This window comes from Temnothorax curvispinosus, unplaced genomic scaffold (genome assembly GCF_003070985.1).
Source record: "Temnothorax curvispinosus isolate PA1 unplaced genomic scaffold, ASM307098v1 QBEX01000267.1, whole genome shotgun sequence".
NCBI lineage: Eukaryota > Metazoa > Arthropoda > Insecta > Hymenoptera > Formicidae > Temnothorax > Temnothorax curvispinosus.
In genome coordinates, this window is record NW_020210047.1 from 1 (window position 1) to 23,333 (window position 23,333).

General features: G+C 40.0%; 2 protein-coding genes and 1 long non-coding RNA gene across 5 annotated transcripts; 2 read left to right on the top strand and 1 right to left on the bottom strand.

The window, feature by feature from the left end:
- The first annotated feature begins 8 nt into the window (after positions 1–8).
- LOC112452137 lies at positions 9–1,962 on the top strand. The gene is made up of 2 exons (XR_003040461.1): positions 9–127; positions 212–1,962. It is a non-coding gene; the product is annotated as an uncharacterized LOC112452137 (long non-coding RNA).
- LOC112452120 lies at positions 1,460–8,926 on the bottom strand. Of its 3 annotated transcripts, XM_025012199.1 has the most exons (9): positions 8,675–8,926; positions 8,348–8,589; positions 7,818–8,104; positions 7,603–7,615; positions 6,545–6,848; positions 6,162–6,460; positions 4,854–5,081; positions 3,877–4,746; positions 1,460–3,209 (listed from the first exon to the last, which is right to left on the bottom strand). In XM_025012199.1, the coding sequence occupies exons 4-9, from the start codon at positions 7,610–7,612 to the stop codon at positions 3,151–3,153; spliced, it is 1,770 nt and encodes a 589-aa protein (XP_024867967.1). In that variant the 5' UTR covers positions 7,613–7,615; positions 7,818–8,104; positions 8,348–8,589; positions 8,675–8,926; the 3' UTR covers positions 1,460–3,150. The 3 variants fall into 3 exon arrangements, with proteins under 3 accessions (XP_024867967.1, XP_024867951.1, XP_024867960.1); XM_025012183.1 differs by having other exon boundaries at positions 1,460–4,746; positions 8,675–8,925; XM_025012192.1 differs by lacking the exon at positions 7,603–7,615 and having other exon boundaries at positions 1,460–4,746; positions 8,675–8,925.
- Positions 8,927–9,085: 159 nt separating this feature from the next.
- LOC112452144 (F-box only protein 32) lies at positions 9,086–23,258 on the top strand. The gene is made up of 7 exons (XM_025012219.1): positions 9,086–9,380; positions 19,061–19,107; positions 19,412–19,461; positions 19,677–19,863; positions 20,032–20,207; positions 20,307–20,557; positions 20,648–23,258. Exons 1-7 carry the CDS (start codon positions 9,259–9,261, stop codon positions 20,844–20,846), a joined length of 1,032 nt encoding a protein of 343 aa, XP_024867987.1. The 5' UTR covers positions 9,086–9,258; the 3' UTR covers positions 20,847–23,258.
- The last annotated feature ends 75 nt before the right edge of the window (positions 23,259–23,333 follow it).

Consider the following 23,333-nt stretch of genomic DNA (forward strand, 5'->3'; position numbering starts at 1 on the left):
AGTATTCTGGATGGCAACAAAGCAACAAAGACAATTACTTAGCAGTCCAGGTGTCCTTTAAAGTGCAAAGTAGACAAGAGACAATTGTTGAACTTCATTTTGATCCATCGCAACCACAAGAAGTAAAGTACGTAGTCGCATCGCGATCTATAATGTTGCAATATATAATGTGACGTTGATATTAACGTATTTCTCTCTTTATTAATTTCAGGGATGATAAAGAAGACTAAATTAGATCGAGTTTGCCCTTACTTGTTTATATACGTCTTAAGAAAACGTACGTTTTAAGGAAAGAAAAGGAAGAAACATCCACATCTACATGTACACCATTCACAAAACATATTTACAGTTTACACATACACACGGATGATGTTTGTGACATGGTACTGTAGCAGGTTCATACTTAAAATATAAGATTGGATGGACCATGGCTCTGAGTTTATTACTGGGGGTAGCTTTATAGCTATAATTGATATCTCTGACAGAATATACATGTGAGCTTCAATTAAGAGAGCTACTCGCAAGCATGCGTCGTATCTACGGAGTTTAGTAAATGCAACACCCGATGATTTACGAATGTTTTATGTCCTCGACAGAACAAAAAATTCAATGTTACCTAGCATAAAGGATGCATGTTGATGTTCGATTTTTTCTTTTTTAACAATGTCACTGTTAGTCTGTTCGTAATTTCAACTCTATTTTACAGACGCAGCATTGGTCTTGTGACCTATGTGGCCATTTTAAGCGTGCTCTTAGTCAGAAACAAGTGATACCGTCACTCTCGCGTTACAGCAAAAAGAGAATTTCATATTCGATATAAATGCATGTACAAAAAATTAAATGACATTGAAAATGGATTATGCAAACAAATATAAAAATGTGAATTACATTATTTAATAAATATGACTATAATATGTATCTTCTTTCGATCAGTTCTAGGACTAGGAAAAAATGCTAGTTAATATCTAAACTTAAAAAATAAAGGGAAACTGTAGGAAACATTTCTCACGGTTCCCATAACTGCTACGGGCGACGCTAGGCCAGTTCTTGTGTGTCGCTTAATCATAAGATGTAACGAAAACTAGCAAACACTTCCAGTACGCGACAACCTGCATTCATATGTTTTATCGAACTTGTAAAGGGGATCAGTTGTATGTACAAAGTTAACTTATATTATTATTGACGATCGTATTTTGTCCTTGTTATTAAAAATAGTTCGATCTCACGGTATATTTACAAAATTGCGGTATATTTACTTCGCATGTCGATCTGTAAGAACCAACATAGTTTCGCGATTATTTATGACAAGTAAGAACACATTTGAAATATATACTTGGATAGTTTGTAGTATATACAGTTTGTTTCTACGAAGTGTTGTAAACGGTACATTTAGCGGTGTGTTTAGCTCATAAATTTGATAGATGCGAATTACGGTTAATACATAAAAAAAAATACGAAATTCAATTGTGGTAAATATTTATTGAGTTCTCCCACAATTGTACATTGTACCTTAATCCTACGATGCTTCTATTCTGTTTGTATAATTACTTTCTGCGCACTTTACATAAGTAATATATATCTTAATAGGATCTTTCATCATTTGAGATATTGTGTAAGGAATCAGAAAATATATATCATAGATAGACTGATTTATCATGTAAAATGTGGATGTTTATTGCGGAAAATTTGTTACGTAAATGTTAACACTGTTCAAAAGTTTTTGATTTGTATTGAATCACTTTTTTTCATAATCTTGTATTTCTACGCTAATTATGATTTTATATACCATGACAAAATAAAATGCATTTTACTTTATAAGCGATGTTATGACTTAAGAAAAATTGAATCCACATTTAGTGATATCAAATAAAACTTCCAATTTCCAATTGATGTTAGCATATTAAGCATTAAGTAAAAAATGGACAGACTTATATATACATTTCGTAACAATACATATATTAATTTAATGTATTTAATATCTTTTCTCCTCCTTTCCCACAAATGAATATTTTTGTAGATGATAGCGTTTCGTTATTAATATCAAATAATTCACATCTGGTTAATTTCAACGGAACGAGCATATCGCATTATTTTTTTTAAATCAGATCATTCCTTCATTTTATTTGGTTCATTAAATCGCAGATTTCTTTTAAGTATATTAATTACTGATCCCGTTGTTAGATTAAAGCTGAATAAATGTACATTGTCTATATCTATAATGTGATATGTGGAAATATACCATTATTCAAGAAGTACTCCGATATGTGTGGCAGCATAAATTAATTCTCAGTAATTTGATACCCAAAACTACTAACTGTTTTACTTTTCAATTTCTTGGGAACACGTTACCTTGATTGTAACATGAGGAATAGTCAGAGGATTAAGAATTAATAGTTAAACATCTTATCGCCGTACAGACAGAAGTTGTAGAAGTTGTACAGTTGTAGAAGACTAGATCTCAAGTTTTTTTTTCTGTATAAAGTACGGAATGACCAGCATTTCAAAATTACTGTAAATATAATTATTAAAGAGAGCGACGAAAGTATCAAACTTTCATTATCGTCCTGATTGTGCTTTCTCAACTTGTGAGCACTACGTGCTTAATCTACCTTTTGTGCATATATATATGTATAAAAATATTAAATAACTTATACAGAAAAGTTCTATATCAAACGTGAACAAGACATGTGATAGTATTATTTTTCAACTACGAGCTAAAGATATTCAATCAACAAATTTAATTACAATATAACAAAGGTTAATTTAATATTTCAAACTTAACAAGTATATTAAGAGGTAATGGTAGCTGGACACTGTATGCGTGATTTACATAACAATGTAACGATTGGAGATAGAGATAAAAGAAGAGAAAAATTGAATAGTGCAAGACCAAGTCAATTGTCCCGAGTGACTAATTTTAAATAAAATTCACGAAAATGTAAATTTTGTGTAACCAAATATCATAAAAGTTCAATAAGACGACATCAAATTCAGTAAAATAATCTCACATATTCTAAAGTACCAGTTACCTCGAATATCGATTACAAAAGTACCTTTTCTCAATCCCAAAATACCGTCCATATATTTAAATCGATTATAAATTTACTTCATAATCAAAACTTATATTTACCTTAATCACATACGCCAATATTAATAAAATATTGTAATGATAAATCTGTTGCACTTCTTTTTTGGTCGTGTGCCAATGCCTAATATTAAATAAAATCAAAATGTAATAAGATTTTTATGTTTATAACTCGCGTTAAGTAAGTGTAAAAATATGCACGAGTCATAAATAGAAATAAAAATATATAAAAAAATTATACTAAAATATTTTCATGAATTTATGTTAATATTCAGCATGCAGAAATAATCAAGTGTATCATATTCTTGTTTCTTTTTATAGTTTTGGATAAAAATAGATGCTAAAAGATCGTTCTTAAAAATGTACATTGTCGAAATATCTTTTGTTAATGTTTTACAAAACATATGAGGTTCGAAAATATTTGATTTCTAAATAGAGAGAAATAGATCAGGTCTCTCAAAATGTTAAATAGAAAGTCAAAAATTCTACAAGGTATTAATTCTCTCTAATACACATATTCACGTATATCACAAGATGACAGTTTTACTATTACCAAAATTGGCAATTGTTTTAATAATCCATCTAAAATCCCGGTTCCATCCTGACCGATAACACGCTGCTAAGCATATCGCGAATCTCTGCCACCTCCCTCCTACTTCTCGCCAGCATATCCTCTAATCTCTTATTTTCCTGCTTGATCTTTTCGATCCTTTTCCGATATTTCCGTTTGTTAACGTAACAACAACAATCCGGACAGTTTTTGCCATGCTTACAATCTTTACATACTTTACCTTTGTAACAACAAGCTTGATTATCTTCCGTACAAGAATGATCGCTCGACGCCGAGTCTTCCTGTGCACTTTCAGAGCATTCTAATCTATCGATAGATTCGCTAACATTCGATGGCGAAGGCATGTTGTTAGGTTTACTAAACGAAGATTCCGTGTCTATTTTTAATTCCAGATTGCTTTTATCTTCGGTTGACTCGAATGATTTCGGTATATTTAATAGTGTACTATCACTCGACACTTCCTTATCTACGTTAGGTTCTATTATTACTATACTCGGAATGCTAGATCTAATAGGACTTAGATCGCAATAATGCATTGCGGTTGTATCACATACTCTAGACTGTCTTTTGAAACTTCTTCTCTTTTGCATTAACGTGTGTTCCTTGCTTTGACGTTCAGCAATGCGCATTGCGCCATCGCTGAATCGTCTCCCATAAAACGTTTTGTTTTTTAAGGGTTTCATGTCACACGAACCATCGCTAGCCCTTCGAGTATCAGAAAATTCATGTCTTCTGGAAGTTGTATCTGATGAATCATATTCTTGTTCCCTATCGTCTAGATTTGCGCCACTTTGAGCAATATTTAAGCTATTCTGACTCCCCCGATCATCTTTTGATAATAATTGGTCAGTTTCAGGAAAATCGACGGTATCGTCAAACGACAATTGTTTCGCTAGCTTCTTGTCGTACTTTGAAAAATATTGGTGTTCGAACGTTATACTTCCTTCTGGAGACGATTGCTTTAATTCTATGGATTCGCTGGTATCCAGTGAGCTATTGTGATCGTTTACTGTATCGCACGTAAGATTTGTATCACTGGTAGGTATTTCGATCAAATTTCCATCGTATCCGAAAGCAAATGATTTCTGCCCTGCAAGAGGGGAGAAAGAGCGTTTCATCCATTTTATAGAAAAATAAAATTAATTGAATGTCAATTAATTTTACTGAAATTTTATTTGCACCAGATTTCTCATTTACCTATGATCATACGCTTGTTGCGCATATCGGGACTTTTGGAACGTGGCTGTTCCAGGAACTGTCTGTTATTAGGAGACAGCACAGAGAGTTTTCCATTCTGATCCATTTGCAATGAACTGTGCTGGTCGCAATTATACAAGCTCGTCGTATCCGCTTCGTGACTTTCATGCTCCCGCAAACGTTCCATAATCTTTTGCACAATTTCCGATGGGGCTACATATGGCGATCCTTTCAAAAATAAAAAAAAAGAATATTACTATATTCATTATGGTCTATTGCTATAATAGCAATTGTCATAAAACTACATATGACGCATAAAATACATAAAGTGAAAATAACAGAATACATATATACCCCGGAAACGATTGTATAACATACGTGCACACATTCTACCTATTAGCGGCGTATATAACTGGATATTTTTAAAAGAGATTATTGCACACAATTTAGAAAACTAAATGCTATTTTATCATATAAGTTAATGTATGTATCAGTATCATAGAAGAGAATGTATTTCGGCTCTATCGCTAAAAGTTTGCACTTTAAATTCGTACTCTTAATGCATTAGTACACATTGTTGCATCACTCTTGCATATTTCATTATTATTCATGCAAATTATTTTAAAACTCAGATAACACGTAACTAATCGCACGTCTACAACCAGTACAATCTATTTTTGTGCGTATAAAATTATCGAGCGTTTGGAAATTTTAGAAGCATAAGTTTTCGCAACATAATACAAAAGAAATGATAAATTTCTACATAAAAATAGCACATCGTACGTCAATTGACTATACGCATAAATTCAAAACCAACATAAGCAAAAGAAGCTGTAAATGTTTACTAAAATAAAACATAATATAAACAAAACCAAAGGAAACAGCTATGCGTTTCTAGATAAATTCAATTAAACTGTCTTTAAAGATAACAAAACAGATCCTGACCACAGATTCTCACGCGAGACTTACAAAATTACTTGATCCGAAGTTTCTGCGCTGTCGGACACGTGTAGGCACGCATAACGCGTTATTGCTTCCTACAAAATTATCATGCTATATGGCAAAATGTTTACGGATATATTCTGTACCCAGAAATATAGATTTAATAATCATCAACTTTATATAAAAATGCTGTCATTAATTTATTTGTGATAATATAAGTATGTTCTTATTGTTTTTAAAACGTAGATTCTGAGACTGACGAATTCCAAAATTATCCGTAAGTTTGTTTCCATAAAAAGAAGTTGAATCTCTTGTTGAATGGCATAATCGTTATCATAATTATTACTACTGAAAAATCCATTTTACCCATTAGGCCTCTATATCCTAAAGATACTGAATCAAAAGATTCGGTGGTCTCCTGTTGTTGCTTAAGAAAATCATCTATGGCGATGCCTGGTAACGTCGACGGCTGTAGGAACCTTCTAGGAATGCGAGAAATTGTACCGTTCTCCTGCGGACTGGCCGAGGAACCGCCGAAGCCGAGATCGAGCAGAATCGCAGCCGGATCCGCCCTTCGCAGTTCCAATAAACTCTCGACGCTGCTGCAGTGACTGCTGTCCGACTGAAAACTCGCGTCTCGCGCCAGTCTCTGATGAGGAAGCGAACTGAAAAATTCAAACGGATATTCAAACGTCGATTTAACGTCGATTGTTGTAACTGACTTGTTGATTATGAATATTTCTCGGTACCATGGTAATATCGGTGTATTCATTGCTGGAGAATTAGGAACATTAATAGGCGCCGATACGGTCATGCTTGGAGACTTTAAATCTTTAGAAAATGGAATGTCCTTAGGCTCGGTTGGTGTTAACGGTTTATGCTCATGGCTCCGGCTATCTTCTTGGCATTCGCTCGCAACGACGATGTCCGACCTCGCGGACGACGGTATGGAGTCAATCCATTGTTGAACAGGTCCGCTGGCACGCCGCCTCATTTCCCAAATTCCACGCAACCAATCTGTCACTTTTAGAATAGTTTCCTTGCCCACATTCTCTGATAAAACATACAAGACGTTCGTAAAACGATTCGGCACGTCAGCCACATGTCAATTAATAAAATCACGTGCACATAATGCTTAACCAAACTGATATTCTTGAGCACCAACGAGTTTGTCTATGAAATAAAAAGGTCAAAATGCAAATGATCAGATTTCTGTTGCGCGAGGTAATATTGAAGTATAAACTATTGTGAGAAACATATGGGATATTTATCTTTCTCCTATCGTTTTTACAATACAATTACAAAATATCTCAACACTTGAAACATTAAGAAAATTATAAACTTACAAAAGTAATTCGGACTTGTAAGATAATTCACATAACAATATTGCTATAATCTCTTCTTTCTCTCTTTTATTTTACTCTAAAATTGTATTGTACATTATCATTGTAATCATAATATTGATATGACAATTAAAATATACACTACTGAGAGCAATGTAACATATGTAAATTCTATTTTCTTTCGTAGACCTTCTCCGATATTTTTCCACGATAAAATTGCGCGTGCAGAGTGCGAGAGTCTAAAAAGAGAGACATTCAATGTGGACTGCGCCTAGCAATTTTAATGTAAACATTATAATGATAATGCCGATAACGAAAGCGTGTTTCTGCACATGCACATAGCTCGAGAGTGACGTCACACGTGCGAGAAACTCTGTTCCCTGCGACAAAAAAAACTTGAAGGATACTCCAATCCTATATACATCTCATCGAAAATGGGGCGCATGATCCGGTCGAGTAAATACCTGGGTCCATATCCTGAGCAGCACAAGGACAGAATATCGAATAATCGTAAAAGAGAGAGAAAGACAGAGAAGAGGAGGAAGAGAGAAAGAGCTGCGTGAGAGCACGTGCCGTGCAGTACGCAACGTAGTTAAATAAGCTCGATCGCGTTTGCACGCGGTTGCGAAACCGCAGGGCGCGGAGGACCCGCGCGGTCGGGCGGAATGTCCTTACGTACCTGCAATCAGGCGGATGAGCCGCGCGGCATTGACGGCGATGTCCCTGCGGTGCAATCAAGCAGATTTATCAGAGCGACTCGAGGCGCATGTTGCGCGCCCGACGAGAGCGATTCGCTTGCGGCGCGGAGCGATTGAGACTGCTCGACCCGCGAGCGCGCGTCCACTTGTTAGCGTCCGTGACACTCCGCACGCCCGCCACGTCATGTGCGTGCCCGGAGACCAACAGTGGCGGATAAATTAGACGCGGGTCAGGTCCCCCGACGAAAGGAAATTCCACACGAGACTTCTATTGATAAAAGTTTCCTCCTCAATTCGTCGAAAGAGAAAAGAGTTGATGACGCAAATTCAATGAGATGCAATGATCGATACGCGAGCATCCCAGAAACCCAAACCGGTTTGTTGCGAGTAAAATGCAAAAAATTGTCAAAGGTGCTGAAATTAAATTTACAAAACATGGACTCGATCTCGGTTTGGCTTCTGAAAAGCTCGATGTATCTGTCTGTGCATTCAGAAGTGAAAAGGTCCGAACTTGAATTAATTTTCCTGCGATCACAGGCAGATCCAAGTGCCTTTTAAATCGCGAGGTAACCATATCGCCGGTCGCTCTCCAATTCACTCGCAGACTCCTTGGATATGCGGGAGCAGAGAGCGTTTGCCAGCTTGCCACTCGAGATCCGTCGACGAACTTTCCGCCGCTGATACCAGATGACATTCGAATGCAGAATGCGGAGCCTCGAATTGACGTGATGCATTTTACCTTCCGCGTACGTTCTGCAAAACGAAGACGAATGAACGTTGGAATAATTGTAGACATTGGCAATAATCGAAATGTAACAGTTTAGGCGTCATTAGGCACCGTTAAGCGTCACGTGTCTTCACGTGCGACCGAAATAAAGTCCTTCCGAGCCGAGCGCATCGCATTTCGGTCCAGATTTGCCATCGAGAGCAATCGAGAGTCTCTCGCTGGCTCTCGCGAGACGAGAACTCGGACTTCCCTTCTTCCAAACGTTTCAGCCAAGTTTTCCTTGGGCTTCGCAATCTACAGAGGATCAGGTTTGTTGACACGCGGAGTCTCCGGAGACGCGTTTCACCCGGAAGCGAATCCAGCTTGCCGGCAGGCAGGCACCAGGCACGCATACGCATCAGATGTCGCAGACGCCGCCGCCGCCGCCGCGCGCGCGCTGACCCTCACAGCTGATGCGCGGTGACGTCACTGAAACAAAGCCATGCGCGCTCGGGCGCGCGGAGAGCGCGAGTCGCGAGAGCGAGTTGTTCCGCGACAGGCGCAGCGGACGCGCGCCATACATTCGGCGTCCGCGGACACGGCGAGGTGCCGTCCTGCGCCGTCTCGGTGTGTTTGCGAGTGTCGCGCTCGAGCCCGTCGCCGCTCGTCATTGTCGTCGTCGTCGTCGTCGTCGCCGCTCGCCCGCCTGGTCCAGGATGCCGTTCATATCCAAGGACTGGCGTAGCCCGGGCGAGGAGTGGGTGAAGACGGTCGAGGGCTGGGAAAAGAAGAAGATCCTCGAATGCGCCAACAACAAAACCCTCTCGCTTCTCCTACGGTACGTCATTGTCCCCGTCGCGCGCTTCTCTTCTCCCCCGCTCGTCCACTGGCCCGTCTCTCTCCCGCTTCCGCCTACGCTCCTCTCTCCGCGTCAGCTTACCTCCGCGTTTCTTTGTCCGTTTCGCGACTCCGCTCCGCGCGGCGCACACAGCTGTTAACTACGTTTACATCGATCCGACTGACAGCTCCGTTTGTTTACATGCGAGCGCGAGGCATCCTCTCGCGCGCGCGGCTGCTCGCCCGACTCCATTTGTTGTCGCGAGTACGCGAGATACATTTCTGATAAGTACGACGACGACGACGAGTCCGCAATGGTCCCCCGAGAAATCGAATTCATCCTCGTTGCGGCTGCCGCGCGTTTCTATTTCTCCGTTTAACGTTCTAACCGTTTCTACGTCCCGCAGCCCGTCACGCTTTACAATTTACATGACGAAACCCCTCTGTAACAGTTATAGTATAATTAATCACACATGAACGTCTAAATCAAACAAGATAAGAACGTGGAACGTAGGAACGTTACTCGATTGCTATACTCGGTTTTCACCTTTGTCGGCGATATTTTTCACAGGGTTTACAGCTACTCGTCAGCTCGTACAATTCACGATTATCACGAGGCTGACGAGCAGTGTCCTTGCGCGAGTCGATTGCTGATCCTGCGGCGCCGCGACCCCCGCGGGTGATACCATGTTATCCGCGACTGGCTCACGCGATACAGATGATTTTCACGTTCGCGTGCAGAGTAATGCATAATATTATTCAAATTGACCTGCAATACGTGATATACGACGCAGAGTTACAGTTCGTTCCTTTTAGCTGCACAGCTCTTCCGTCTCCTATATGGAAGCGACAAGGACGTGCTGCGGCTCTCCACTCCTAAAAACGCGAATCTAGTCGAATTTTTCATCCACCTCGAATCAACCGATTCGATAACTGAAATGTCAATAAAAGTGAAATGTAAAAAATAAGTGGTAAAAGGATACCTCCGAATAAAACCGCTGTTCTTTCGGGATAATGCGAGAAATGCGGGGAAAAACGTGGAGCGCGGACAGTAAAGAGGAACAGGCCTGTCGTATATCGTCCAGTCATTTTTTCATCGCGTTATCTCCTCGTTCTCCAGGTCGACGTGATTGAGGCTCGAATTGATCGCCGCGCTGCGGCCCGCGCTGGGTGATGCCATTTCTAGCATTTCTCTCTCTCTCTTCGACGTGGAAGCAACTTTTCGTCTCTCTGCAACGCGTTACAATAAATGTATTACCAGAATTGAAATAAAAAAAACGAGATTCCCAGGGGTCAAATTTTTTCAACCTCGAATCAAAATTCCGTTTAATTCAAAGCCGGACCCAATAAGTAATCTCGCGTTAGCGAGACATTTCCTGCTTCTGACATTTTCAATTTGCGACGGAAAATAAATGTGGGAACCTGTTTCTCTGTGTAATATAGCGCGAATTGGAAATAAAAGTCATTTTGCAGTCACCACGGCGTGATATTTCGCGCAAAAATCACGCTCACTCGGTGTCGAAACCGATTCACGTGCGTCGAGATTTTTGTCGGCGCGATCAACCTGAACGCTTTACGCCGCGATTGTCCGAAAATCACGCGAACGGTATCGAGCTGGTTACGCGTAAAAGAGAATCGGATTTTTCTTCCATACACCCGGCAGCGTTAGATTATCTCGCGAAAGAGTTCACACCCACGGGATTTCCTAACATTCAGTTTCCTAAGAATTAATTAGGCGTTAATAAGAGTATTGGCGTGTTACTGAGTCTGTATTGTTTTTTTCCCGGGAAAGAACGTCGATTCCCACTTAAGGGCATTCGCGACAATAATAGAAGCCGTTTATTATTTGAACTAAACTGTGTCATATTCTTCTAACACCTTCATTTCTAAAGAAAAAGTATCTACATGGTTTTTAAAATATAATAAATTAAAATATAAGAAAAGATAGATAGAGTGGATCTCTACAAAATGGATAGTGGATTATATAAATTTTAAATCAGTTCTCTTTCAGAATTAAATCATTGCAAGTAGACTGGAGAATATGTGTAAATAAAGAAACTATATCTCTCTCCCTCGAGCAAGAGAAAGACGTTGATTTATGAGTGCTTGATTAATGAATAAAAACTAATTAACGTGTTTCTATTTTATCTCTTTGATTTTCTAAAAATGTACAGTCCATAATGATGCCACTTTTAAAAATACATCCCTCCCAAGCAGAAAAGATATTGACCATGCATCTATAAAAACTTTTTGCTAGAAATTAAGTTAACCTACTCTCCAGTTCTATTTATGCGATCGTTTAAAAATGCACTACATATTTTTCACTTTTTTAAATATATTGCGAAATGATTGCGAATACAACTTTGTTTCAAAGTTAATCTAACGAATATATTCATTAATTCGAAATTTAGAACTGATCTCTGTACGTGTGTTAATTCAATCCGAATCCTGCGGTCTCAGGATTCGGATTAAATCAATAGCTTGCAATTATCTCGAGATCTGTCGAAGACATACATCGGCGGTTCGGGCGTCCTTCGGGACGACCGCCGGTCGCGCATCGCGATTTCTTCGACCGGATATTGAGCCTATTGTGCTCGTTGCACCAGTTGTGTTTGCGGCCGTGACAGACTTAGATAATTAGAATCGCCGGCGCATCGAGCGCGCGCTCGCTGTCAAAGAATCGCACCGCGACTCTTTGTTTCCGCTCGCGCACACGCATCTGGAAGCAGCTGTAACCGCGTAAACATTCTCCTTCCAGCGACTTATATTACGCCTCGTAAATACCGCGTCTGGCGAGCGAGAGCCAGCACGTGCGATCTTATTGAGAGTGGATACGTGATCGATCATTCTTGCCACTTGCGCGTTTTTAATTCCGCTTGCAAATTCGACTTGCGAAATCGAGAGAATGACGCGAATTACAATTGATTCGTTCGCGAGAACAACGATCACGACCGGACGAGACGGCTGCGCATTTTACAATGCGGCACAAATTCAGGCTACAATATTTTGAATTTAAAATTATACATTCCACGGTTAACGCATTATTAAATAACTTTCCAAAGCCGAAGCCTGACTGATTTCTAGATTACGCTTGGCCAAAAGCTTTCTCTTCTGGAAGGCGCTCGACGTTCTTTCTCAGGAGAACTACAATACAGACTTATTGTCAGTAGCGTCGATATCCGTAAATCGTCGATTTTATGTCGGTTATGGCAATGCGCAGTAGGCCGATCGATTCGCAATGCGAACGTGATAATTGCTTCTTATTATTACGCTTCCGTGGCGGCTGAAAGTTCTACAAGGCAGCAAAGCGCTGCGTAATGCTGCTTCTACGTATTATCTCTAGACAATAGTCTCTGCTAAAACCGAGCTCACTTCTTCTTCATCTGAAATCTGATAATTAATTTTTTATAAGTTTAATCGATACGACATTTGACGCTTAATACTTAATTGCAACGTAACTCTATACCTAACTCCAAATAACGATAATTACTACATAACGCGAAGTGCGAGAAGTTTGTTAATTTGTCGTGAATCCGCTACAGATTTGCAATTACGTGTCCTCTAGAAATAACTTCGCGACGTAAACATTCATTTTGAATAATAAATGGGACAAGTAACGTTCATTTGCCGGAAATGATAAAACGTTACATATTCATTAATTACATTCATATATCATTAAAATCGCGATATCTAATTGCTTCAGATATCTTAATTACAATTTAAAAGACAGTAAAACTATGTATCTAATTGCATTTCGTATATATAAGCTTATCATAAACGTCATCTGTCTATTTATAGTTATTATCACGTGTCGCACATACTTATCTTTCATTTATTAATTATTCGTTGAATAAATACGGCGCGCAAAACAGATGCACGAAACTCTTTCGTTCACGATGCGGATGTATCTCGCGTTTAAGTATTTCCATTTAGATCGCCGCCGGACTGACGAACATTTGGCATTTCTCGTGTTGTTTGAAATATTTATTTTTCAAGTCGTGCAATCCTGCGTTGTGTCCTTTGCGATTCTAATTAATAGCGCGTGCGTGCGTGCGTGCGTGCATGCATGCGAGTGGGCATCCGGATTTTTTTGCGAGCATAAGAGTCTTGAGCGTATATACATATGTACACTCAACAGGCAATCTGGAACCCTTTCATTAGTGCATTGCGTTATATCGTAAATATTCTTGCCATGAGCCATGTTAATTTATGCACACTGAATATGCCTGTTATTAACGATGTATTAACGATCATTTATTTTTAGAATAAATATAATATCGTCGAGTTAATAGCGCAGTATAGTTCCGGAATATTATACACAACGACCCAGTTACAAATTTTCTTTATAATTAGTATGGTTTTCACATAATGATTATTTCATAGATTACGTTAGCGAAGAGAAATATTTCGAAATGCAAGTTACATAATAGAAAGCACCATTACAGGTCTCGTTACAAAACATATGCAAGAATTCACGTATAGTATTCTGAATTTAATTTGACGTGCGTTATAATAGATTGAAATATTTCCTTACATTTGTTTCCGGATATATTCTCGAGACGTTTGAATTTTTCAAAGGAATGACCGTCGATATATGTAATGTGAAACTGACTTGAGGTTGCACAGGAGTTTCGACAGAGCGCTCGACTTCGTTGCGCTTTCTCGCACTCGCACTCGAAAAAAAAACCGTCTTGCCGGTTCTTTCCTTTCACGCTGAGTGAAGACGTCCTACGGAATTAAAATTAAAAGTTAACAAAGCTTACTGGAAGCTAAGGTTGGAAATATCGCTAGTAGATTAAAATTCAATAACACATTCATGTTATATCTATGATAATATTTGTGATATAAATTGATCGTTTGGACATTATTGTTGAAAAAAATGCGGCATCCAAGTTCGTCGAATAATCTTGCAATGCAATGTAAGTCTATGAACTTTAATACGCAAACAAAATTGACCATATTGAAAGTTTAAACAATTTCTTTTAAGGAAGTAAACAGAATTAAAAGCACGATAATCGTGCGCCTCGACATTGACAGATCCGCGAATCTCTTTGGATCCGGCGGAGGAACCGTTTCGCGTTCTCGCAAATGAGATTAGGCATCTTTGAGCGGGCTAGGTCGAATTCTCAAAATGGGAAAATACTGGCGCGTGTCTTGCCGGTGCGGAAGTGGGTCGTGACCCAGCTACTATAACGTGACCTGCGCCAATTCGCAATTCTCTCCACAGCATACGTACGCAGCCTTGATAAATTCGGTTAGACGGCGCGGCCCCGTCGTATGTGGATCCGCGTCGGATAGCTGTGGTCCACGATATTTTGCTTTCGCGCAGTAACGACGGAAACTCGGAAAATGGGATACGAAGAGAGCGTGTCTAGCATTTCTTTTTGTTTTTGTAATGCTTAATAAAAGATCTCTCTTCAATCCCTTTTATCCCTCTATTATCCCTCTATTTATCAACTCTATTTATCCCTTCGTTTCTCGTAAGAGTGCGCGACGTATTCGGAAGAATTTCTTCAAATGAAGAAATAATATCGTCTTCTCTTTCTGAAAGAAAGCCATAAGGAATGTCTTGTTAAATTTAAAAGCATAAAGGCATTTATAAAAAATATCTCTGCGCTGGGGATCGGAGTCGGCCTGGTTGCCGTGGATTAATGGGGCACCTTTTCTGCGGATATTATCACGTCGCGCGCACATAATGATCCCGATACAGTTAGACGAAATGACTGGAAAGTACGCGGACTGTTTGCGTGCGGAAGGATCTAAAGGCCTGTTTTCTCCATTTCCCTCGTCGAGTTAACGTACACGGCCGATGCGCCCGCCCGCGCCATTATTTCAACGATTCAACCGTATAGCCGTCCTACGCGCGTTTTCCCAACCTGGACGAGATTAGACGTGGTGCGCGCACCACAGAAGGGGGTCGGTGAACTCGGTGGAAGTAAAAGTTTCGTACCGGCCCCCGATCTCTATATCCGCGAATTAATTATTCGCGCGTTGCGAGGTATATACAGCTGCTCCGCACTGTATTTCTTTTCGTGCGGGATTATCTCGTGTAAAAAATCACCGCCTATCCGTCTTCATCGTCCAACTTACATATTGCAGGCTGGCCTGACCTGCGAACGTTTGTCACGAACGTTGTTTGAATTAAAATACTAAGTACGTGATAAAAACATTAAGTAAAACTTATTAAAACGAAATATTAGAGCACTAAAAAGATATACGTTTAAAAGAAATAAAGATATAGCAGATATAACAAAAATGTATGTATATATTTACATGTGTATTCTCAAGGGAAAAATAGATAAAATCACTAATAAGGATGTACATACACTTTAACTTGTGTTTTACTTCAGCATTCCGACTTCTTACGCTTCTTTTGTGATTTCCTCTATTCTTGGCCGATCGTACATGTACACGTCTCCTGTGTACACACTGTGTGTGAATCTCTCGTTTCACGAGGAGCTCAATAATCCTCGAAAACAGTCTTGTTATTTCCCGAAATAACAGAGGGATTTGTCAGACAGTCAACAACGGAGCTATATTCAGTCGAAATTCGAACATAGTCTTGTGAATCTTGTTAGCTATCTCGTTGCCGAATTTTGTCGTCGAAATTACGGCATTCTCTGCATTGCTGTGAGCCTATTTTTCAACATCGGAAATTCCTCAAAATTTGCCTCTGCTTTTTTAGAAATTTTCATTGGGATGTATCCAACCCTCGGCCGTTTTGTATCGTAAAAGCGAACGGCGCAATGATACTTCGAGTGCGGAGGATACATTTGTGTTGTACATCAGTCTCCGTATACTGCAGGGAACTAAAATAACCGGTGTCCTTCTGCGGCTCGGAACTAGAAAGAGAAATAAGGGAATGAAGAGACCGCAGAACTTTCTAAGCCATATTTATCTTCTATCAACGTATTGTAGTTATAACTTTGGAACTATGTCACTCGCTAATAATTTCTACACGATAAATATTATCGAGATAACATTTAGCGGAGTAAAAACCTGTTTATTATTATTCACGAAACCATAAAATTTTTTAGATTACAAATTAAATACTTTCAAAACGCAAAGGCTTTCGTTCTTAATTATTTATTATTCATAAACTGCTGCTCTAATCGTTCAATCAACGTTTGCTCCAATTTATTATCCTATTATTAAAATAAAAACGAGCAATCTCTTGACACCGTAAATAATATGACGTCAAAGCGTATATTCCGATATATGATGTCTGTCCTTCTATCCTCAAGCCATAGAACATTGACGTGACATTGATCGTTCCAGTTGCAAGTTATCGATATTGTGCCGCCGGGGAATTTTCCGCATTTACGGTTCTTTATTCGTCGTACGCGTGCATGCGCGTGTCTACAGTTGATCTCATAATAAACGCTACAAGTAGTTACGTAACCCCGTGGACTAATAACACAAGATATCCTCCTCTCCTCTCCCTATCTCTCCGTCTCTTCCCCCGGCATCGTGTATTAATGTAAAGTCCCCTATGGGCAATTCAATGACCTTAAACGCCTCGCCGAACCCTGATTTGAAAGGACAAGGACACGCATCGCCGATCGATGTGTTAAAATCGAAAATGCTCTCCCGCATCCAGTCTCGCTCATGCGGAAAAATCAGAACTACGTCCCGCACACGAGGTTGTTGCAATGTGCGAATGTATATGCACGAGTTAACATACAAGGTCGTCGTTGCGTCCCTATAATAGAACGTTCGTCGCCGTCACTTGCGTAGACAGAATCATAAGCGCGACGAGAGTAGTGCGACGAAATGTACCTATAGACGTTTGGGAAAAAAAAAAAAGAATTATCTTAAATATTTTAAGACAGTTAATTAGACTTATAAGAAAGTTTATCGTTACATCTGAAACGATGTAACGATAAACTTCTAAGATTTAGTAATAATATTTGCTAGAGGTTCCTAGCGCAAAGGATCGAGGCATGAATTTGCGATTGTATTTCTTTAGGATTCGCAGAATGTTTTCTCTTTAACGAAAATTGTCTAGAGAACTCTGCTACAAATGACAGAGTATCCTATGAAGAAATCTAATATCTCACGATTCTATATTCAAATTGGATATGTAACGTTTGCCAGATTCTTAAATCTCTGCAATTGCAGATCGAGAATGTCCAAGCCTTAAAAGGAATCGAGTTTCTATGCAGGTATTTTTATTAGCTGAAAGCATGAATATAATCGCGGAGAAGAAATCGGAACGCATTATATGTAGCAGCGCAGTTCGATTGCTATCTTCGTATCGCGGTCTTCGTATTTTAAACCGGCTTATAAAGGACTAGATTTAATGAACATCGATCGCGGATGCTTTGAAACTTCTAAAATAACAAGGACGACCGCGTTTTGCGTCCTGACAGTACTTCGTGCGAATTAGTCCTCAACATTTTAAAGATGAGAATAAGTCTTACGCATGCCGGCGCTCGTATTCGAACTCCTTTCTCGTAAGCAGAACGCGATGTAATCTGGCGACAGTTAAATTAACTGATGTCGCGTCTATTAAGAGGCTATAGAGTCATTCTGCGGTAACGCGCGATGTCTAATGCGATTTGCTGCAATTCCGATGCATTTTTCCGCTTCCTCGGACTTCTCATGCGCCGCAACTGAAATAAGAACGTTATTGTAGTCGAATGAAAGTGGCCGTTAATATGTCTACTTACGAGGTGTGTCCACGTTAATTATGATCGGCGTGTTATAAAGCAATTACGGTCTCTATTGACGACGAGTGAAGGTACCACTCTCGAGACGGTTTCGTTGTGGCCTGTTTTACTGATTATACCGTAGACACGAACGCCCACGCGTGTTTTCCTTCTTTTTCGTCGAATACCAAAGTCGAATACATACGACGATAATATTAATAACTCACAGTCACTTTTAGTAATAGACTATATTCATTTTCTTGAGCTGCGCTGTGGATACAAATTAAAAGTTCATTGTTTTCTATTGATACAAAACAAATATCAGTTGTTAGATCCAGTTATTAGTTGTTTAGATAAATAGCCGGAAAATAAAGATTTACTTGTCAAGGTATTTTAATCGATATTATTAAGAATTGACAATTATTATCTCGAAATAATTTAAACTATTAATTATTGCTAATATTATTATTAGAGAATTTTTTATAAAAATAGTTCAATATAATAGTCTTACATACACTGTATGTGCCTCTGCCATTGTGAAACAAAATACTATGAGAAAGCCTGTAAGAAAATAAGGGGTATAAGCCCTGCGAAGCTATTTCCTGAATATTATTAACCACGATAGTCTTTCCATAGTCGAACCGAAGCTAACTCCGTTGAGACGTAGCAGCGAGTCCGCTGAAACCGGTCGCGGTGTATTGTGCCATAATTGGGATCCGTACATTAGTGCCTCCAGCATCGCACGAAGTATCTTCCTCGCACTTCTATCGGCACAAGATAAATCATGGGTTTATAAGATAAATTATTCTGCAGATAAACAAGATAAATCAAATTTTACCCCAAAAAATGTTCATTATATTTCGAAAAAAAAGACAAAGTGCAACGGTGTAAATAGTAAATTATTGAGCGCGTTTCTTTTTGGAATTGGAAATTCTACGTTTGCGTCTTTGTTTTTAGTTTTAATAAATTTTTTTAATCTCGACGAATTTTATGATGTATCACGTCTAAAGAGCACTACCTTTTCTTACAGCGGCGAGAAAGATGCCGGCGATAAGAAGGAGAAAGACAAGAAGAAAGGTGAGTAGTGTAAAACGCATATTGAAACTTGAAGACTTATCGATTCTAGCTGACATGGCCTTCATTAGCTATAATTATAAATCCAAGTTTATCGTAAACTTTTCTTCTTCTTTATGTCGTTCCGTTGCAATATTAATGACTTGAGAGTCGGCTGTCTATCGGAGACCTTCAAATAATATATCAAGATCAAGTAATTTTTCTGTATCTCTTTGTCGAGCAATAAAAGCAGCATTTTTAGCGAAACCAATGCCCGTGAAGATCTTTTGAGGATCTCTCTCGATGAGTGTTTTTCTTAAATTTCCAGAAAACGCCGTCCAACCACATTGTCACATCACGCTGAAGTGTACACGCGAGGTGAGTGACTCTTTCCGGCCCGGTCTTAATTTAGACACAACTTTGTGCAAGAGGAAAGAGACTCGGATTTGCCCGATAGAGACAGGTTGAGTTGCCGGCGAGTAAGAAAAAAAAAAGAGCAAAAGATACCAGTAACAAACTGTCGACGGCTCTTGTATCTCCTATACTTAGACGTCGTAGCGAGGCGGGATCATTATCCGTTCCTAAATTTACAGATCGCCGGCTTCAATGGTCTGAGTGACGCCCTGAAGAGGCTGGATTTTCTGTCCGCGGTACACGACTGCCGTCGATTCAATTACATAGTCCGTCTCCTGGATCTCCTCGTCAGTCATAGGATGGGCGGTCTTAGCGGATGCGCTCAGAGGGTGCTCTTCAATATGCTCGAGGAAGTTGCTCTGGAAGGTAAAAGGAGTTTACCAGCTTGTAAGAGTCCTTAGATAAACCCCATCGCGAAATTTGCCGAGCGATTTCGCGATATTTCCCTATGCTCGTTAACATCTCTTCAGGAAAAGAGTTTCCTGAAGAAAGGTGGACGGTTGTTATTCGTGTGCTGAACTGACCATTGTTTAGTGTCACTGTCGCAACAACAGACGGGAAGGCTGCGGCGTCTGATAGAGAGAGTTCGAGCTTTCAGTGCTGGCTGCTGCTGGGGCGGTAGACCCTTGGGCTCCATCATCCTGTGGGAAAAACACAAAGCGGCTCTAGAGAGAATCTTGCAAATTGCCTCGTCCATCACTATCACCCAGGTAACGTACTTGAAAAATTAAATCGGTACGCAGCGATTTCACCTGTTACAAAAAAATATTCATGATGAAGTTGATCGATAACGAGACGAGTCATTGTAGCCGGATGAGGAGCAGAAGCCCCAGTGGTCGGATCTGCCGCCTGAGTGCCGTCGAGAGGTCCTCCTACGCTTGAGCGATCCTCGAGACATCGAAGCCTCGTCCGAGGCGTGCGAACACCTTGCCGTTCTGGCGCAGGAACAGCGAATCTGGCGCGAACTCGCCCAGTATCATTTCACGCCACAGCAAATCGCTACCACCAGACAAAATAATCCTGGGAAAGACTGGAAAACTATATTCACTATCGCTCGGAGGTACGGCTGGTTCTCTTTTTTATGTGAGATCAGATTGTCCTGCATTCGACATTTTCCGTTCGTCAATACTGTATATTTTTGTCTGTCCAGATCGTTTGGATTACGAGAGGAGTACGCCGAAATGATACAGTTATGCCGCAATTGCCGTTGCCTGTTCTGGCGGTCGCTGGGCCATCCGTGCATCGCGGATCAGGATCCGGCGTTTCAGGAGAAACTGGCGGACGTCGACCAGGCGTCCCTCCACGTGCCGATCCCTCCGCAGACCTTCTTGAAATTTTTCTCGCTGTGAAAGCTTTCGCGACGCGACTATATTGAAAGAGCGCGTAAGAATGCGTGGTGTGTGTGTGAAAAGCGGAAGCGGCGACGTAACTGCTGTTGTGAACGACTGTTGCTCGACGGAACGAATGCTGTACATGTGAGAGAAAATAATAGAATAACGTTTAATAATGTTGCGCTGCATTTAGAGAGACTCTAAAACGTTATCTTCTGAAAAGTATATTAAACTCGAAATATATTCTTTCTTCTCTGTCTCTCAATATACCGTGTGAATCTGAAATTTAGATATCGGTATTAGGAATACGTCCTTTGAGAAATTCGACGCCAACCTTACCCGGAGGCCTACTTATCTAACGAACGAGCTTGAACGTTTAAGAGGCTCAAAAGCCGCCCAGGAAAAACACAAAGACACGTGTGCCTGCCACCCGATGCGCGGATCAATATCTTCTGAAGTTCCCAACTTTAATTGCTCCATAATCAACAACTCGCTCAGATCTTGTCGAGGAAAAGTCGACTTCGAACTTTCTCTAGTCGTCGAACAATATTCCCTACTGGTTTCCATTTCGTCAGGCACATCCTGTATCTTGATCGAGCGCGATTGGTATTTTCTCGTCGACGGAATCTCCCCCGTGTAATACGAGATTCCTGATCTGGTTTCCTTTGCTTCGAGATTCCTGTGGCGTGGATACGTTTCTAAGAACGATATAAGGGAGGATATTTCCATTATCCTTCGAATTACGGTTGTAGAGAGTAGATACTAGTCGTGTAATGTTGTTTGCGATGAGAAAAAAAGTCGTCGCGCGATTTACGCCGGCATGCTTTCGGTATTTCAAAGTTGACAAATGACTGCGTGCGATTTTTGCGGTAGCACCCCTCGAGGTACGTCTTCGCTGATAATATAGTATCAGCCTTTGCAGGTCCTTTATCAATTTATTTAGACGTTTGTTGTGCTGACAAGAAATCTCGAAGCAGATTTGGCTTTCTGCAACGAGCCACTTCGTTACCTGGAACGAACTCGATCTTAATTAATAAAAGAAAAAGGGAAAGCGCTCTAAACATCAAATTATTTTTTCTATTTGATATCGATGAAGACAATCGAGTGTATTCTCGAGGAATTCGCAGGAATCCTCATCTTCCGTCATTACAGAATTATTTCGTTGTATAAGAGCATTTTAAAAATGCAATGTACTCGTTGGTGCAACAGAGCAATGTTGTTTCTTGGATGAACATATTTTTGGTGCTCTTCGCGGCTCTATCGCATTTTCGTATTTGCATTTATTGACATGTGAATTCTTGTGTTATTCTTATTTTCTCCAATGGAAACATCCCCATTGCGTCAAAGGACATAATATATATTGCGCGTCGACTTTAAATTCATAATATATATAAGCTGCTGTCTTTTTGTGCAATATTTTGTGCAATATTTTTCCATCTTCTCTCTCTTCTTTTTTTTCTATCTTGCGGCGACGTAACGAGTCGTAGCGTAATTCTCGGTCAATCTATCGCAAGGGGGGTTCCAAGGGGCTTCTCTGACGCATATGGTAACGACGTTGCTATCGTGAGTTTCCGAAGGACAGCTTCAACGGTCTTCCGAGCGTTGTGATGAACATCTAGCTAACTTACAAAGTACAAAACGTGAACTATCATTATTGTCGGTCGAGAGCGGACGGGGACCTCGGTGTCCCGGTCGTCGCCTATACAGGGTGTCGCAGTTAAAGCAATACACAGAGAGATAGCGTGCGTTTGAACTTTTGGTGTTCTGTATGTTCGTTTGCGAGATAGGTCCTATACTTGCATTACTTACCGTGCGACGCGTTATACTATTCAGGCTATAAGCCGTCGACGGATTTCTAAGAGAAGACCTAAGTTACGATACATAACGTGTATTAATAAGTGAAAAAAAAAAAAAATGAAAAATTGCATCGCTGTATACCTAATCGGAGATTGAAAAAAAATCATACTGCCAAAGCCAAGGATGCTATTGCATTTAACAGACGAGAGACGACAACGCGACGTTTTTTGTGCATACCTTTTCCGCGCAGCGACGAGACGAGTTTTTTTGATATTCGCCGTTTTATTCGTAGCCGAAAAGCTTGCAAATCGCTGCATGACTCAAAACTGTAGGTATACTGACCTAGTCACTGGAAGAGAATAAGGCGATCAAAATCGCGGTCGAGTCGTGACTTGAAAAAACAAAACGTGACGACCGAGCTCGAGTGGAAAAAAATCCGAGAATCCTGGCAGCTCACTGTGTACATTAAAGAATCCAACGAACTTGGTCTCTGCATGGTGTGTGTACATATAAATATATATGACTATATCGAAGCGGATCTTGCGATCGGGATTATTTTACTTACGTAAGCAGGTGTGTAGAACAGTGTTGTGCAAAATGCTTCAAAATAAACTTTATTTAAATATATATAAATGCTGAAGTCGCTGGTCGATTAATGTAACCGTTGTCCCCGCAATCATTTTTTAACTTCAGTATTTGCAACTTCAA